General features: G+C 35.9%; 1 protein-coding gene across 5 annotated transcripts in view; it reads left to right on the top strand.

Moving 5' to 3' along the window:
• Positions 1–19,520, top strand: part of MON2 (MON2 homolog, regulator of endosome-to-Golgi trafficking) — a 130,272-nt gene that overhangs the window by 83,828 nt on the left and 26,924 nt on the right. For 4 of the 5 annotated variants that reach the window (XM_004053489.5, XM_031000799.3, XM_055358090.2 and 1 more), the window contains 6 exons: positions 2,291–2,584; positions 5,390–5,588; positions 9,848–10,470; positions 14,601–14,744; positions 15,380–15,397; positions 15,688–15,816. In XM_004053489.5, coding sequence (XP_004053537.1) covers positions 2,291–2,584; positions 5,390–5,588; positions 9,848–10,470; positions 14,601–14,744; positions 15,380–15,397; positions 15,688–15,816 — 1,407 coding nt within the window. The remainder of the gene's footprint in view (positions 1–2,290; positions 2,585–5,389; positions 5,589–9,847; positions 10,471–14,600; positions 14,745–15,379; positions 15,398–15,687; positions 15,817–19,520) is intronic. The other variant, XM_004053488.5, reaches the window with a different exon arrangement.

Genomic DNA, 19,520 nt, shown 5'->3' with positions numbered 1-19,520 from the left:
CACCTTCATCGGTGATCTTAGCTAGATCTGGATAACTTGCTACAGCTTCTACATCAGCACTTGCTGCTTCACCTTGTACTTGTAGGTTATGGTGATAACGTCTTTTCTTAAACCTCATGAACTAGCCCCTGCTAGCTTCAGACTTTTCTTCTGCAGCTTCCTCACCTTGCTCAGCTTTTATAGAATTGAGGAGAATTAGGGCCTTTCTCTGGATTAGGCGTTGGCTTAAGGGAATCTTGTAGCTGGTTTGACCTTCTATCCAGACAGCTGAAAGTTTCTTGATATCATCAGTAAGGCTGGTGTGCTTTCTTCTTTCTTTCTTTCTTTTTTTTTTTTTTTTTCTGAGACAGAGTCTTGCTCTTGTTACCCAGGCTGAAGTACAGTGGCATGATCTTGGCTCACTGCAACCTCTGCCTCCTGGGTTCAAGCGATTCTCCTGCCTCAGCCTCCCATGTAGCTGGAATTACAGGCGCCCGCCATGATGTACTTTCTTATCATTTGTTTGTTCTTTGGAGTAGCACTTTTCGTTTCCTTCAAGAACTTATCCTGTGCATTCACAACTTGGCTCACTGGCACAAGAGGCCCAGCTTTTGGCCTGTCTTGATTTTCGACATGCCTTCCTCACTAAGCTTAATTATTTCTAGCTTTTGATTGAAAGTGAGACAAATGCGACTCTTCTTTTACTCGAACACTTACAGGTCATTGTAGGGTTATTAATTGGCCTAATTTCACTGTTGTTGTATCTCAAGAAATAGGGAGGCCTGAGAAGAAGTAAAAAGATGAGGAAACAACCTGACGATGAAACAGTCAGAAAACTCACATTAAGTTTGCCATCTTACATAGGTGCGGCTCCTGCACCCCAAAATAGTTACAATAGTCACATCAAAGATCACGGATCATAGATCACCATAACAGACATAGTAATAATTAAAAAGTTTGAAATATTACAAGTATTACTAAAATATGGCACAGAGACACGAAGTGATCACATGCTGCTGGAAAAAAACGGTACCAACAGACTTGTTCAATGCAGGGTTGCCACAAACCTTTATAAACTGCAATTTATAAAAATTGCAATTATCTGTGAAGCACAACAAAGAGAAGTGCAATAAAACAAGGCATCTCTGTAATGAAATCTTAGAGAATTGTTAAATTACATGAAATAAACATGCACAGAATTGTTTTCAACATATATTTAAAGGCAATTATTTAGAATCTTTTAAATGTATATTAAAACTCAGAAGTTTTATAAGTTTGAACTTTAAATTTTCCTCACAAGCTAGATAAGTTACTACATTCAGCTCTTCCTACGTTCAGCTCTTAATATTTGTGGCTTCTGCATCTGTAGATTCAACCAACTATAAATAGAAATTTTTTTTTTAAAACAAGATAGTTGTGTCTGTACTGAACATGTACAGGCTTTCTTGTCAATATTATCTAAATACAGTATAACTAGTTACATAGCATTTACCTTATGTTAGGTATTAAAAGTTACCTAGTATTATTCAAAGTATACAGGAGGATGTGTGTAGATTATATTCAAATACTACACCATTTTATATAACGGACTTGAGGATTTGTAGATTTGGGTATGGGGTGGGAGGTCCTGAAACCAATCCCCCACGGATACCGAGGGACAACTGTATTTTACTATTACGATTATTTTTCCCATTTTTACATGGGAAAAAATGTAAGCATGTTGCATATATGATTGCAAGTGGGTGGCTAGTGCAACATTGCTTAAATTACTGCTGGATAGCACCTCCTTTATTTTACATTTATGTTCACAGTACTGGATTCTCTACATTTTAACCATTGGCATAATTATCATTAATATAAGATATGTTTGGAAACAGTAATTGCTCTTGTATGAAATTACAAACTTATTAAACAATATTAAGGAATTGTTAACATTGTTAGGGTGGTAATGATATTATAGTTTTTTTTTTTTATAGTTAACAGTTGTTATATTTAGGTGGTAGATATATCAATATGTTCAAGTTCCTTATACTATTCTTGGTTTTTTGTATGTTCTTGACATTTTTTATAATAAAAAAGTAAAAAAAAAAAAAAGTTAGCTCAAGATTGTTTCCCCACTTTCTCCTGAAATAATGTAGAGACACTGACAGAGGAAGAGATGTTTTCATTGAATCTACTCTACTAGGAAAGAGATTTTTGAAGTAATGTTTTTAAAGTTTTACTCTGAAAGGTAAAACAGCCACATGTTGCATATTTATGTGTTTAAAACAAAACCTTGAATGAACTAATATTTTTCTACTTTGCTTTTTAGTGGAATATTTCAGATTATTTTTTCCAAAGAGGGGAAACTATTGAAAAAGAACTAAATAAGGAAGAGGCAGCACAGCAAAAGCAGGCAGAAGAGAAAGGAGTTGTTTTAAATCGGCCATTCCACCCTGCACCGCCATTTGATTGCTTGTGGTTATGTCTTTATGCAAAATTGGGTGAACTATGTGTGGATCCCCGTCCTGCTGTCAGGAAGAGTGCAGGGCAAACTCTGTTTTCTACAATTGGTGCGCATGGAACTTTATTACAGCATTCAACCTGGCACACTGTTATCTGGAAGGTATTGTAAAATAGATTGGACTATCAGCTTTTAATGAGTCATGCTTATATATTAATACTTTTTCAGTTAAACTTATTTCTTTTAATTTTTAAAGAATTTCCATGCATTTGTGTATTTGACAAAACAGGAAATAACTGTGTCATATTGTAAATTGTACCTCATAAAGAGCAAATTAAATATTAACAGCCTTATCTCTGTTTCTGTCTTCATCTCTTATTATTATATCTGTCGTGATTTCTGCCTTTGCCTTTCTGTCTCCTTTTTTTCCCCCAGTTTTCCCAAATAGTAAAAACCAGGAGTTACTAAACAACAAAGGGTAATCAATCCCTTACCATAGAGTAGAAAGCTTTTGGGGTTTTTGTTTGTTTTACTTTTGAGGTCTACTTATAGATATGTAATTTAAATATAATCAAAAGAGAATTTTATTAACAGATGAATATTAATAGCAATGAAGTTTATTTGTAGACTCACCAAACAAAAGTAACCTCCAAGTGGTATATTGTACATGTAATGTTTATTCATTAAATTACAATTTCATTTTTTTCTTCTTTTGAAACTTTCTAATAAAATCAGCAGTTTATTAGTGATCATTCCCTCTTTGCTAAAAGTCTCATCTTTTTTGTTCCATCTGTTCCATTATAATAAAATTCTGTTTATAATCCTTTCACTTGCTTTTGTGAGTTTTTCAAATTAATAGACCCCAAAATGTCTTCTTAAAAAATTAATGGGCTGGGCATGGTGACTGACACCTGTAATCCCAGTACTTTAGGAGGCTGAGGCGGCAGGATCACCTGAGGTCAGGGGTTCAAGACCAACCTGGCCAATATGGTGAAACCCCATATCTATTATAGTAAAAGCCCTCTTTCTTTCTGTCTTCTATTTCAATTCCATCCCATAGTTCCTCCTCAGATCACAAACATGCTTAATTCTCCCATACAGTTTGTTTTTAATCTAATACTTTTCTGATTCTAATTTTCCTTTCAAGCAACTTCATTTTTTATCTTCTTGCTGCCTAATTCTTAATGATTTTTTTCTCACACACCTTGCATTGTCTTATTTTCTGTGATTGATTTCCAGACTATTCTACTTCAGTCTCTTAAACATTAGAGTATAACAGAATCACCTTAAAGACTTGTTAAAGCACAGATTTTTGAGCCACTATTGTCAGCCCTCCCTGAACTTGAGTTTCTGATTATTTTGGCCTGGAGTGAGTCCTGAGAATTTGAATTTCTATCAAGTTCCTGGGTGAAGCTTGATGCTGCTGGTTAGTTCAGAGACCACACTTTGAGAAACACAGAAATTATTCATAGGCTACAGTTGGTCTTTTTTTGTGAGTGAAAGATAGGGTCTTGCTCTGTCACCCAGGCTTGAGTGCAGCGGCCTGATCGTAGCACACTACAGCCTTGACCTGCCAGGCTCAAGCGATCCTCCCACCTCAGCCTCTTGAGTAGCTAGGACTGTAGGCTCACACTACCAAGCCCAGCTAATTTTTAAAATTTTTTTTGTAGAGATAGTCTCACCATATTGCCCCGGCTGTTCTCAAACTCTAGGCTTCAAGCAATCCTCCCCACTTTATGGCCTTCCAAAGCACTGGGATTACAGGTGTGAGCCATCTCCAGTAATTCTACTTTTGTCCTGGACCCCTCTCCTTACCTTTGTGTGTGTGTGTTTTTGTTTTGTCGTGATCTCTGCTCACTGCAAGCTCCGCCTTCCAGATTCACACCATTCTCCTGCCTCAGCCTCCCGAGTAGGTGGGACTACACGTGCCCGCCACCACGCCCGGCTAATTTTTTTTGTATTTTTAGTAGAGACGGAGTTTCACTGTGTTAGCCAGGATGGTCTCAATCTCCTGACCTCGTGATCCGCCCGCCTCGGCCTCCCAAAGTGCTGGGATTACAGGCGTGAGCCACCACACCTGGCCAGCTTTGTTCTTTTCTTATACATTAACCCATAAATTCTCCATTGATGCCTCAACAAGTCTTATATTTTATCCAGTTAATTTAATTTTTTTTTTTGAGACAGGATCTCACTCTGTTGCCCAGGATGGCATGCAGTGGCATGATCACAGCTCACTGCAGCCTCAACCTCTCCTGGGGGCTCAGGTGATCCTCCCACCTCAGCCTCCCAAGTAGCTGGGACTACAGATGTATACCACCACATTTAGCTAATTTTGGGGGTTTTTTTTTGTAGGGACTGGGTTTTGCCATGTTGCCCAGGCTGGTCTTGAACTCCTGGGCTCAAGCAATCTGCCCACCTTGGCTTCCCAAAGTGCCAGGATTACAGATGTGAGCCATTGTGCCCAACCTTATTTTTTTATATTCCATGATAAACTTAAGAATGTATAATTATGGCCAGGCACAGTGGCCCACGCCTGTAATCCCAACACTTTGGGAGGTCGAGGCGGGCAGTTCACCTCAGGTCAGAAGTTCGAGACCAGCCTGGCCAACATGATGAAACCCCATCTCTACTAAAAATACAAAAATTAGCTGGTGTGGTGGCGGACACCTGTAATCCCAGCTACTCAGGAGTCTGAGGCAGGAGAATCACTTGAACCTGGGAGGCAGAGGTTGCAGTGAGGCGAGATTGTGCCATTGCACTCCAGCCTGGATGATAGAGTGAGACTCCATCTAAAAAAAAGAAAAGGAAAGTATAATTACTCTATTGGTCAGTTTCCTCCAATATATAGGGATTGATAAGACTGTCAAGTATATTTTTTGTAACAATTTGTAGATTCTTATGCTGTTGCTCCTATGCTATTACTTAAGCTATAAATGCATTTTAAATGACATTTTAATAAATATTTAGGTACTCTTTCATCTACTGGACAGAGTTCGAGAGTCCTCTACCACTGCAGACAAAGAAAAGATTGAGTCTGGAGGTGGCAATATTCTCATTCATCATTCAAGGGACACAGCCGAGAAGCAATGGGCTGAGACGTGGGTATTAACATTGGCTGGAGTAGCAAGGATCTTCAACACTAGAAGATATTTGCTGCAGCCTTTAGGTATACGTACATTTTTTTCTGATTATACAAGTAATTAATGTTAAAAGAAATTTGGAAAATACAGACTATTCTTTTAGAGTCTATCTTAGTCTTTATGTGTGGTGTGTGTGTAAGCATGTGTGTTTTCATTCGTTTGTACCTACTATGGGCTTACCTCTAGAGGATACAATGAAAGGCAAAATACATGTCATTCTTGCTATCATGGACATGAGGAAGTACCCATAATTACATAAATAAAGGCGAAATTTCTACAATGACGTGTTACAAGGAGTGGTACATTGTGAGCTTCAGTAGGTATTTGACCTGGCCAGTGAATTCCAGATGGAATTCACTGAGAAAGCAATAGTTTTCCTGAGATCTGTAGGGTAAGTAGGAGTTCATCAGGCAAGAGTAAGACGAAGTGTGGAGAGCCTTATAGTCAATGAGAGAATGTAAAAGAGACAGGAGAAGATTGAGGAAAAAAGATGGTGGACCCTAGCATGTTTAAAGGTCTAGAATGAGGAGAATAAGAAAGAGTTTGATTATCAAAGAGATTGAGAGGTAGTGAAAGGCCAGATCATCCAGATCATGTAGAATGTGTTAGGAGAAAGTTAGGAGGCTGGGCATGGTGGCTCATGCCTATAATCTCAACACTTTGGAAGGCTGAGGCAACAGGATAGCTTGAGCCCAGGAGTTTGAAACCAGCCTGAGAAATATAATGAGATCTCATCTCTACAAAAATTTTTTTAAAATAAAAAATCATCCAAATGTGGTGGTGCACACCTGCAATCCCAGCTACTTGGGAGGCTGAGGTGCAAGGCTTGCTTGAGCCTGGGATGTGGAGGTTGCTGCAGTTAGCCAAGATCGTGCCACTGCACTCAAGCCTGCGTGACAGAGTGAGACCCTGTCTTGAAAAAAAAAAAAAAGGATTTCATCCTAAGAGCAATGAAAAAAACTACTGATAGATTTTAATTCATGATTTGACATGATCAAATATGCACTTCAAAAAGATCACAAACTGCATATCTTAGTGTGTATGTAGAATGGAATGGCAACAAGGAAGGATGACAGGATGTTGTTGGACTGGTTAGGAAGCTGTTGGTTGTGTATATCAGTGGTTCTCAAACAGGGCCTATTATACTCCCATAAGACATTTGGCAATTTTGGAGACATTTTTAGTTGTCATAACTGGGGAAGGTTGAGCATTACTGCTATCTGGGGAGGGTAGAGGCAAGGGTTGATGCTACACATCTTACAATGCAGCCTCCTATAACAAAGAATTATACAACCAGAAATGTCAATGGTACTAAGACTGAGAAACCCGGTTGCCGATTATACTACTTTCAATTCTGGTGGTAATGCTGGTGGTGGTAGAAAAAGGTGAACAGAGATACTTTTGTACATAGTTATGAGCATGTTGTACATATTATCTATTTTATTATTTCGTGTTTGGCATTTTTTAAACTAATTTGTGTTAAAGCACAAGCATATTTACTCATTCCATAAGCATTTTTGTATATTGTTCTTTATGTGCACTTTTTTCTCCTTTTTTCCAAAAACTATTTATGGTGTCTGATCCATTTTGCATGTTAGGGCTTGGTATATGTATTTTTAAATATTGGGATTTTTTTCATATAAAATTTACGTACAGTGAAATGCACAAATTTTCACTGTACATAGCTAAGTTTTGACAAAATGAGCATCATTTTTAGTACCTTCATGATATTTCTCTTAAAAGCTGAGAACGAATAGATATATATATATATTTTTTTTTTTTTTTTTTTTTTTGAGATGGAGTCTCGTTCTTGTTGCCCAGGCTGGAGTGCAATGGCACGATCTTGGCTCACCCCAACCTCCGCCTCCGAGGTTCAAGCGATTCTCCTGCCTCAGCCTCCTGAGTAGCAGGGATTACAGAGAAGCATGCGCCACCATGCCCGGCTAATTTTGTATTTTTAGTAGAAACGGGATTTCTTCATGTCGGTCAGGCTAGTCTCAAACTCCTGACTTCAGGTGATCTGCCTGCCTCAGCCTCCCAAAGTGCTGGGATTACAGGCGTGAGCCATCACGCCCAGCCTAGATTTAGATTTTTTTTAAATGAAGACATAAGACCGTTAATGTCTTTGATAATTTTTATAACTTTAAGAAATGATATTTGTTATTTTAGAATAAGTTTTATATTTTTAACATAACCATGTGCAATATATAATTATATCTACTCTTTTAAAGGGACCCCTTCTCTGACATAAAATATGTTAATAGAGAAATTGCAGGAGTTTTTCTCCCTAAATGGCACGGGATATTCTAAATCTGATATTAGGTCACCATTCTGATTGGCAAATATAGTGATTCATGAGACTTTTAAACTTCGATGGCAACAGGTAGAAGTGTTTTAATTGTTTGACATTTTAAAATGTAATTTGTCAAAACTCTTTTAAACAGTTTACTTAAAATTCTGTGTTTTTATTGTATGTAAATTATACCTCAATTTTTTTTTTTTGAGATGGAGTTTTGGAGTTTCACTCTTGTTGCCCAGGCTGGAGTGCAGTGGTGTGATCTTGGCTCACTGCAACCTCTGCCTCCTAGGTTCAAGCGATTCTCCTGCCTCGGCCTCTGAGTAGCTGGGATTACAGGTGCCCACCACCATGCCCAGCTAATTTTTTGTATTTTTAGTAGAGACAGGGTTTCATCATGTTGGCCAGGCTGGTCTCGAACTCCTGACCTCTGGTGATCCACCCGCCTTGGCCTTCCAAAGTGCAGGGATTACAGATGTGAGGCACTGGGCCCAGCCCTCAATTTTTAATAAAAAGAATATGGAGGGGAAAGATGCATATAACTAGGCAGGTGTTACAGTTTGTCCAGAGTAGGCAGATAGTACCTATTGTTTTATACCAGACCTACTTCAAGCTTTTCTATTAACCTACTGCTTTCCCAGGAATTTGGGGTTTATCCCTTTTTTAAAAAAATCTGGTCATTTATCGGCTTTCCAAAATGAAAGTCCTTAAACCTTGATTATTTATTTTACATGTTTCATAGCCTACTTACGTTGTACTGCTTTGGAAAATATCAACTTTCCTAATTTTTTACATCATTTTAATGTAGGTATGTGGATAATAATCCATGTTATTAACAAAGCCAGTAGGCTTGTTTGCTGTAGGGAAAAGATCTGGCTGGACATGGTGGCTCATGGCTGTAATCCCAGCCCTTTGGAAGACTGAGGCAGGAGGATTGCTTGAGCCCAGCATGGGCAACATGGTGAAACCCTATCTCTACAAAAAATACAAAAATTAGCCAAGTGTGGTGGTGTGCATCTGTAGTCCCAGCTACTCAGGAAGCTGAGGTAGGAGGATCGCTTGAGCCCAGGAGTTCAAGACCAGACTGGACAACATAGCAAGATCCCATCACTACAAAAAATAATTTAAAAATAAATTAGCCAGGCATGGTGGCATGTGCCTGTGATCCCAGCCACACCTGGGAGGCTGAGGTGGGAGAATCACTGAGCTCAGTGAGCCATGATCATACCACATGACACTCTAGCCTGGGTATCACAATACCATCTCTTAAAAAAAAAAAAGAAAAAAATTCTGCAGCTCTAAAATAATTTAAATATGAAAACTAAAGTATAAAGTTAAGATTTATGAATGTGACATAGTTTATCTTAAATATTTAGGCCAATAAAAAAGCATGTATTATACTGTCCTAAGTTACGACTTTTCCAATGATTCTCTGGTTAAGAACGAGAACTTCTTACTTAATCATTAATAAAGGTAGATGGATAGACTGAAGATGTTACCGAAATGCTTTTGTTTCAACCTCATTGATTTAATTTTCTGTTATCCTTTGGCAGAAGTTCTGGGAAATGGTATAAATATGTATAAGTACATACATATTTTGGGGTTTTTAAATTTTTTTTTATTTCAGTAGCTTTTGGGGTACAAGTGGTTTTTGGTTACATGGATGAATTGTATAGTGGTGAAGTCTGAGATTTTAGTGCACCCGTCACCTACCTGAGTTTTGTTTTTAAGATGGAAACATTATTTGATATATCCATCATCCTCCTCTTGGTGCCCTTTGTTCCTATATCTGAAAATTTTTTTTACTGAATTTCTAGGTTGTGATAATTTTAATTCCCATTGTTAGTACCTTAGTACCTAGTCATATATTTTCCAGTTCTGTAGGATTTTAAGCAGAAAAATTAAGCAAATATGCTTTCAAGTGTCTAATATGAAGAGAAAATTTGATCGCTTTTATGATAATAGTTTTTTTTTCTCTTCCTAATATAGGAGATTTTTCAAGAGCTTGGGATGTTCTTCTTGACCATATACAGTCAGCAGCACTCAGCAAAAACAATGAAGTATCTCTGGCTGCTCTGAAAAGCTTCCAGGAAATTTTACAGATTGTGTCCCCTGTCAGAGACTCAGATAAGCCTGAGACACCACCTGTAGTTAATGTACCTGTGCCTGTTCTTATAGGGCCCATATCAGGCATGAGCAGGCCATTTGTAAGAACAGATTCCATTGGAGAAAAACTTGGAAGATATAGTAGCTCTGAGCCACCCATTGTTACTGATGAGCTTGAAGATTTGAATCTATGGTGGGCTGCGTGGAATACCTGGTATAGAATTGGATCTGAAAGTACTAAACCTCCTGTTACTTTTGATAAACTAACTTTTATTCCTAGCCAGCCTTTTCTTACAGCTTTAATTCAGATATTTCCAGCTCTCTACCAACACATAAAAACTGGTTTCAATATGGATGACTTGCAAAAGTTGGGAGTCATATTGCACAGTGCTATTTCAGTCCCAATAAGTTCAGATGCATCCCCTTTTATTCTTCCATCTTATACCGAAGCAGTTTTGACAAGTTTACAGGAAGCTGTACTTACAGCTTTAGATGTTCTCCAAAAGGTAATATAATTTTAGTGGCTAAGTAATAATGCATATAGTTCTCTGAAATTTTGTTTATTTTGCTATATATTTGCGGGGATAAATTTTAGATCATCAAGATTGTTTTATATGTATACTTTGGGATAAATTGAGGATTGTCAAGATCTAGGTATTTTGAAAACTTGTGGATTTCTGTTGCATTTTGAAAGGTAATTCATGTATGTTTTGAATCTTAAAGAAGCTGCCTGCATCTTAATGTTTCACTTCACCAGGATTTTTGGTTTGTCCACGCAAGTCTTCACAAGAGGATATCATATTTGGAATAAAAGTTGTAGTAAAGTACTTTTATAATTAGAAAATTAATAAGCAGTGGGATTATATTTTTTTAATCTGTGCTTAAATTTAGTTCTGAAATTATTGAAAGCCTATATTAAAAAAAGAAATTTATAAAAAGTATTTTTCCTCATGGTTTTTAAAGAGATTGATTTTTACTGTGTGTATTTTGTTATTGCAAAAAAAATACTATTCAGATAAACAGATCTAAAATTATGGAGCAAATTCAGATTAGCAAGCAAGGCTAGATCAAATTCAAAGTGTTTTTTAGACTAGCAAGAAAAATTGATAGCGCAATTCACAGTCATCAAAATGCTAAGCAAAAAAATGCCAACTGAGTAGCCAGCCATTCCAACAAAGTAAAAACATTCTAATAAGATTGGAGTAGATCTAGATTCTGATCACACATGTTATCAGTAACCATTTGTGTAGTGTAAATTAGATTTCTGATTAACTGCATCTTACCCAACTGGAATGATAAAAATTTTCACAGTAAGAATTTCTACTGTATGATGATACCTCTTAATTACCTCTGGAAGAAGTTTAGCTGAGCAGTACTGTTCTTGAACTGTTGAATCCTAGTTGCGTTGTGCAGGAAAAAAGAATCTGGCATTTAAAAAAGTTCAGTGTAGGGGTATTAGTTTTCTACAATTGAACTCAAAATACCCATCTTTATTTTCAATGGGGAAGAAAAGTATTTACCCACCCTGTCCATTGGACATGCAAATAAGTTGCTTATAGACTTCAGGGGATGGAAGAGTTATCCTATCAGAAAAGAAAATAAGACATAAGCCCTTTGAGATGCCCGTAATCTGGTACTCTGATTCAGATCTTTGATTCAGGTTTTTATATATGTGTACAGGATAAACAAGAAATTTTTTTTTTCAGAAAAAAAAATGTAAGTTTTATTTTTAAAAAACTCTGCTTTAGCAGTGAGAGGAAAAGTGGAATCATTTATCCCAACTACTAGTAATTTGTTCTGAGCTTTTAATAGCTTTGAAAACAGTCTGAAACTTTGGAAGGGTTATTGTTGTTCATTTATATTATTTTAAAATTATTACTAATGTTCACACTAGCCATTGTTGTGTTGTATGATTACCTAAATGATGTTTCATAGACCTTGAATGTGAGATTTTTAATGGGTTTCTAGTATTTCCTAACAGAAAAATGTATATTTTGTTATCAGAGTGTTTTTATATTTTCTTCCACAGATGTAAGAAAATTTTTGCACAAGCCAAATTTACTTGCTTTTGGACTTTATCCTTAAACTAATAGTTATCGAGCAAAACACTTTATTGATAGAAAGCTATTTTCTTTCCTAAGAGAGAAACTGATTTCTGATATCATGTTTTCTTTCTAAAGGGGAGCATTTATGTTGTTCTTCCTCAGTGCTTTTATATTGTTTAGGACTTCAAGTTCTCAGTCTTCTCTTTGTTCTCAAACCACCAGTTCCCAGCCAAGTTGACTTAGTTATATGTGCTAATTTATTTATTTATGTATTGCCAAGTTATTTTAGCATACGTAGAGGAACTGGGAATTTAATTATCTGCTTTCTGTATGTGCTTTACTGTAAGTCCTGAAGTCAGGAAACTGCATCTGTCTTATTTTTTGCTAAAGTTCTTAGTCAGATGGCTGGATACCATATCTGCATTCATCACCGGGGCTGCCGGAGTTGCACTCCAGGAGACAGCATCACATTGTATGTGAATGATGCCCTTGGAGTTGTGTAACAAAGCCCTGTCTTCTAAATAACATGGGCAAGTTTCTTAATCTTTCTATACTTCAGCTTCCTCATCTATAAAGTAAAAATAATAAATCTACAACTTTTTGCTTGTTATGTGGGATATTTGTAAGGCACTTAGTGCCTGGCATGAGTTAAACATCCAGTAAATGTTAGCTGTTGTTATTTTCATCATCAAGTTCTCTAGCAAAGGCCTTAGTACGTGCCAGGCACTGAAAAGATTATTATTAAATGAGTTAGTAAGTGAAACCTTAAACAATATTAGAAATCAGGTGTTCAATATTTTTTATTGTCTTCAAATAGACAGCTTTCAAGGACTAATAGGAAATATTATCTAGATTGCTTATCAGTTCTTAGCTTTTGGACTAAAATTTGTTATCAGGTTTATTCTATAGATTTTTCTGATATTCAGACTTCAGAATACTGAAGAAAAGCCCATAAAAACTTTTTCTTAGATGGAGTTTGTTGTTAAAAAATTGTGGGTTCCAAATTATGCATTTTAAAGTCCCCAAATTGCTCTATACATCAACTGTAACACTATTAGTATGTTTTCTTATATAAAGGACCATTGAAAATCAAAATGCATAGTTAAGTCATTAATTTGTGTTAAGATTCTTACAAAGAAATTATAATACTTAGTTTTCTCAGGTACCCACATATGGTTTTTTGTTGTTGTTAGACATTGAAAATAAAACAATTCACTTAGAGTAATTCAGTCTCTTTTTCCACAGTAATTACTACTTGTTTACTTCTAAGAGTTAAGATCCAGCAAGAGGTTAATGAGGAAGAAAGTAGAACTATTACGAGCAGTCAGTAAAGAGAATTTTTAGAGTGTATAAATTTTACTATTCAAATTCTTCATTATTTCTGAGAAAAAAATATTGAGACATGGTATTAGATGTCTTTTTACTACTTTCTTACATTATAATTATAGGACAATCACACTTGGGTATGGGCAGCACTTGTATATCTACTTTATATCTCAGTGCAGTTTTATCTAAAAGTTCCGTTATAGCTAAATGGCTACATCTCCTCTGAGGGAAAATAAAACTAATGTGTTATCTGATAAGCTAAAAGCCATGGAGTGCATAAAATAAATTTTGTACATACTGTTTTTAAAGAAACTTTTTAAAAAAGTTAAATGGTTTGAATTTTGGTTTAAGATTTTAAGAGTACCTACCCTCTCAGGCATAAAGTGATCATCCTTTTTGTCTTATAAAGCACAAGTATATTTTAGACACTTCATAAATAATATCATTAAATGTTTTTCTCATGGAGAAAAATGAAGACTTAAACAAGAAAATACGAAAAGAAAAAATAAATTTGTGGCTAGAAAGAAAAACCCGATTTAAGTATTTTCAACACATTTGAAATAATTAAAATCTGCAGTATCATGATATGCATTTTATTCTTTCTTCCTATCAAATTATTTGAAGTAAGAAACCTAGAGAAACTAGTTACTATTTATTAAAATGTTTTCTTATATTAAAATATTTTAATTTGTTTTAAATCAAATCAATATATTTAGATACATTTCACATTAAATATACACAGCCCTGTCAAAAATTAATCCATACATTTCTTTTAGAAACAAATTTTCATAGATGACTTATTTTCCCAACTGTAACACACATGATTATTTGTTAAAGTTGGTGGACCAGGCATGGTGCAGAAATCAGATGTCATTTCAATGAACTGATATCACAGAATTTGAAGTCAGTGTCATCGTGGTCATTCACACATTCTTAATGGCCTAATGGCTGTATTACTGAACAAATGATCAGATTGTAGAACCTGAGGACTGCCTGGGACTTCACTTTGTTGACCCTTTTTCTATTCTATTAAGAAATAAATCACACTGTAAAAAAGAACATTTTTTAGCTGATTAACAGTTTCAGCCTATACTTTATTCTATAACAGTTTAAAATAGTTTGTGTCCTTTAGGGCTCAGAAAAGATGGTATAATACATAAAATAAGACAGTTTTTAAGATTCTGTGGTTAAACAAATATATACACAGTAAAGAACTTAATGGAGTTCAGATTATGCATTCTAATGTTCTTATTTTGCTTTTATAGGCCATTTGTGTAGGACCAGAAAACATGCAGATAATGTATCCAGCTATATTTGACCAGTTGTTGGCATTTGTAGAATTTTCCTGTAAACCTCCACAGTATGGACAGCTGGAAACAAAGCACATTGCAAATGCAAAATATAATCAGGTAATTTACTGTAAATTTTATTTACTTTTTAAGATTTCATGGCTTATAAATACAGATAGTTCCACTTAAGATGGACTTTGATTATCTCAGAAAAGGATACTTTTCACTCACAAATATATATATATACATGTCTGTTAGCAGTTTAAGCTGAACAGAAATATTGTTTGGGAAACTAGTTCTGTGTTCTTTTTCTCCTCATTTATGACTTTCCTCTTCCAACTGATTCTTCAGAGAGTTTGGCTTTTCATATTACTCTCCAGTACATCTTTCTTGAAAAATATAAGTTCCTTTGTACCTCTTTCTTGGTTGCCCCATCCCAATACAAAACAGCTTCTAAATCCCTAAGTCTAATCTTACTTAAAACAGATACCTGCCATGCAAGATGAAGAAACTGTTTGTACTAAATAAGAAGTTGTATACTACTGGTGTGAAATTTAGTTGGATTTTATATAAAATATTTTTATAGCCATAGTTGGCAAATTTTAACTTTGTTTAAGTAAATTTCTGAATGCATGCACATGCTGATTTTGTTCACTCAACATAAAAATTATAATTTTATATTGTCCAAAAGTAGTTTAAATATGTATTAACTTTTCTCATTCTATTTGTCTTGCAACACAATGGAATCACAATAGATCCAACTATTTGCACCGGTGAGTTAAATTTCCTAAAATTGTCCTAACCTATTGGCAACAAATAAAGTACATCTTTCCCGGTTCTTGGTAGAATTCTGTATGTGCTTTTTCCAATAGTTTTAATTTTTGCCTGGCTGAAAATTATTTTTTTCATGAAGTACATATCTCTTTGAAAACTTTGCATGTAATATAATCTGACCTAAAACCAAGGCCTGAACTTTAAGACAAAGATGCTTTCTCTTTGAAAACAATATGATTAATTTAATCTCGGTTTATTTTTAACTGCATGTGAAAATATTACTTTCTAGGCGGAATGGGTAGCCTTGAATTATGTGCCGTTTGCTGAAAGGTCTTTAGAAGTAGTTGTGGATTTATACCAAAAAACAGCGTGTCACAAAGCAGTGGTGAATGAGAAAGTGCTCCAGAATATTATTAAGGTATCTTTTTTTCATTTCTACACTTTCATTAGATGGTGAGAACATTATTGAAATTATTCCTTAGGTAATACATTATCATTATATTGGGATAAATAGAAAATACAATTTGTATTATTATTTGTAATGACTTTTCTCCAATATTCATGAATTGTATTTAGCAAGCCATTTTTCTAAAAGTTCTTTTTAGTGAAAAATATTTTAACATAAATATGCATTAAATTTGTTACAGTTCTTAATGAGAACACATGGACACAGGAAGGGGAGCATCACACACCGGGGCCTGTTGTGGGGTGGGGGGAGGGGGGAGGGATAGCATTAGGAGATATACCTAATGTAAATGACGAGTTAATGGGTGCAGCACACCAACATGGCACATGTATACATATGTAACAAACCTGCACGTTGTGCACATGTACCCTAAAACTTAAAGTATAATAAAAAAAATTTGTTACAATTCTTGCATTTTCCCACATAACCCAGTGAGGGGGTTTCTTAGGATAATATTCCTCAAGGTTCAAGATTGATGAGCATTCAGAGAGAAATTCACAATGCAGCCCATACACTTAACTGAACATGCATGCTGACTTTTTTAAAGCCACTTTTTTAGTATATGGACAGCCATTTAAAAGATTCTTGTTGATTGTGTTCCATTCCTCTAAGGCTTATTTCTTGTTTTTCCCTCTGTTTTGAAGGACTAGCCCTAAACCTTGTTCTTCCTCTAGCGTGTGGATGTACCTTATATTGATTGTATAAATGCCAGACCAACTTGAGCTGTCTTCTCTCAAGACTCATCTATCCCCACCTTTCTTCATTGGTGATTATTTTCATTTTTCTTTCAGCCATCTCATACAAGGATTATTAAGCCTTGGATACTACAAGAATTTTCTCTCAACTGTACTTACTACTCAAATTGTCATCCTCTTTCAGCTTTCCTTTATTTCCATATCCCTTAAACAGTTTGTGGCCTTCACCTAGTCACCACTCACTCTTTGCCTGTTGTGTGTTGGCTTACGTCCATATTGCTCCACAGAAACTGCTTTCTTAAAGTTACAAAAGACCAAATCTTCACATCCTCAGTCCTTCTCTAATGATTTATCTTCCATATAGCATGGTACTGGCCTTCTGAAACCTGAGCCTTCTGAAAGCTCTTTCTTCCCTTGACTTTCACGATACTTTTCTCTCCTCACTGCTTACCTCACCAAAACTATCCTCTCTCTTTATTTATTGAGCATATTTTTGAAGCATCTTTCTACAAGGTGCTAGCAATTTTAAAATGAATAAAATGATTCTTAGATTTAATAATTCAATATGGAGAATAAAGAAAGGCAAACAAGTAATACTACAGTATGTTAAGTGCTAGGTAAAGACCATAGTGGAGGCTTTGCATTCAGATAGCCTGACTTCGAATAGTCCACTGTTACTGGCTTACTGCTTTATGACTTTTGGCAAATTGACCTATCTGAGCATGTTTCTCGTCTTTAAAAGAAGGATAATACCAATACTACTTACATGTCTTACCTATAATGAGAGAATCCATTGAGATACAGCATTTAATGATGCTTGCCAAGTAGTCAGTGCTGAATAAAAATTGAGTTCCTCTGAAAGACAAAAAACTAAGTCAACTGCTGAGGGGATTTGGGCAAGAATTAATAGAGATGACACTTGAAAAAGTTAAGAGTTAGGTTAAAAAGGGGGAGGCAGGTATTATAGGTAAATTAAGCCGTGTAAAAGATCATGGTATATTTTTAAGAAATGTTGAGAAATTTAGTTCAGAACCTGGGATATGTCTGAAAACATAACTGTTGGTCTTCTAAGCCATCATAAGATCAGACTTTATTCTTTAACCATTGAAGGATTAAACACTACAAAGTAATATGAATCAGTTTGTGTATTTTTATTTTTTTTAGAGACAGAGTTTTATTCTGTCACCCAGGCAGGAGTGGAGTGGCATAATTATAGCTTACTGCGGCCTCAAGCTCCTGATCTCATGTGATCTTCCTGCCTCAGCCTCCCAAGTCGCTGGGACTACAGGTGGGCACCACCACCCGCAACTGATTTTTAAATTTTTTATAGAGACTGGATCTTGCTTTGTTGCCCAGGCTGGTCTCAAACTCCTGGCCTCAGGCAGTCCTCTAACCTCCTTCTCCCAAAGCACTAGGATTGTAGGTGTGAGCCACTGTGCCTGGCCTCAGTTTATATATATGTATACATTTTTTTTCTTTTTTTTGAGACAGACTCTTGCTCTATTGCCTGAGCTGGAGTGCAGTGGCTCAGTCACTGCAGTCTCCACCTCCCGGGTTCAAGCAGTTCTCCTGCCTCAGCCCCCTGAGTAGCTGGGAATATAGGCACATACCACCACGCATGGCTAGTTTTTGTATTTTTAGTAGAGACAGGGTTTCACCTTGTTGGCTAGGCAGGTTTTGAACTCTTGCCCTCGAGTGATCCGCTCACCTCAGCCTCCCAAAGTGCTGGGATTAAAGGCATGAAACACCATGCCGAGCCACTCAGTTTGTATTTTTAAAGGAGTTAAATGATCTCTTTTCTATAATCCCATTTCATTGATGCCACTTACCACATTGTTTTGTGGTTAATTGGACAAAGCTCTTTCTCCAAAATTGTGAACCTTGTGGTGACAGGCAATTACTGAGCACATACTGTATACCACTTCCTGTTTAGATGTGTAAACATTTTTAAAAATAAAATATATAAATTGAATGGATCTGCTATGCTTAATGTTTTTCTTGATTTTAATAAAATATCAATTGCAGTAGCAAACCATACTTTTCTTTTATCTTAGCTTGAGTTATAAAATGTAAACTCAAAATGGCCCTATATCACTTAGTATTCTTTTGGTTGCAAATGACATACACTCAGGCTCTGACTAGCTTTAACAATAAAGGGAACTTTTGGGCATGCTTAATTGGAAAATTCAAAGATAGAGGAAGGGCATTATGACTGGCTGATCCAGTGGTTCAGCAGTATCATCAAAAACCGCATTTCTTTCTCCAGAAAGTTCTGCTAAGAATTGACCATATCGTTTCTCTTCATAGCTGTAGGCCAGTAACAAGATTATATGTCCAATAGGAAGAGAGAGAGGAAGAGAGAGAGTGTGTATGTTCCTGCATACACACATTCACACACTTCTATTCTTCTTCTTAAGTTCCTAAAATTAATTTTTAGTGGATCAGCTTTGGTCCCATACCCACTCTTGAACCAATGATTATGGCCAGGGAAATTGATTGGATTCATTGGCTTAATCAACTCATCATCTCTTTGCCTGAATTCCCAAACTGGAAGTAGGGACAGTTCCTCCCAAAGCACATGGATTATGTGGAGGTGGAAGGAGGGGAAGGGGATAAATAGATTCTGGGCGTGCTAATTATCTGTTAATGAAGGCACATTTCATGCTAATATGTAATGGTTAATATGTATAATGTATGAGTATTCAGTAATAATTTGTGTGGAAGATGATGATATTTGGTTTTATATCCTTGAAATACGAAAATTTTTCTACTTTTAGACCCGAATTTTTACGTAACAGCAGAATTTTTACTCTAATGCAAATTGCCTGACAGTATGCCAAAACTGTTTGTCAGTGGTGCTCTGTGTTAGTTCATTATGATGTTTTGGTTAATCTAGTGTTCTAATTGCAAGATAGAACTGTGATCAGAGAAATTCATTCTGAACCACCAAATTAGTTCTTT

This window comes from Gorilla gorilla, chromosome 10 (genome assembly GCF_029281585.2).
Source record: "Gorilla gorilla gorilla isolate KB3781 chromosome 10, NHGRI_mGorGor1-v2.1_pri, whole genome shotgun sequence".
Classification (NCBI taxonomy): domain Eukaryota; kingdom Metazoa; phylum Chordata; class Mammalia; order Primates; family Hominidae; genus Gorilla; species Gorilla gorilla.
The sequence above is the reverse complement of the archived record's forward strand: the minus strand, read 5'-3'. Positions and strand labels throughout refer to the sequence as shown.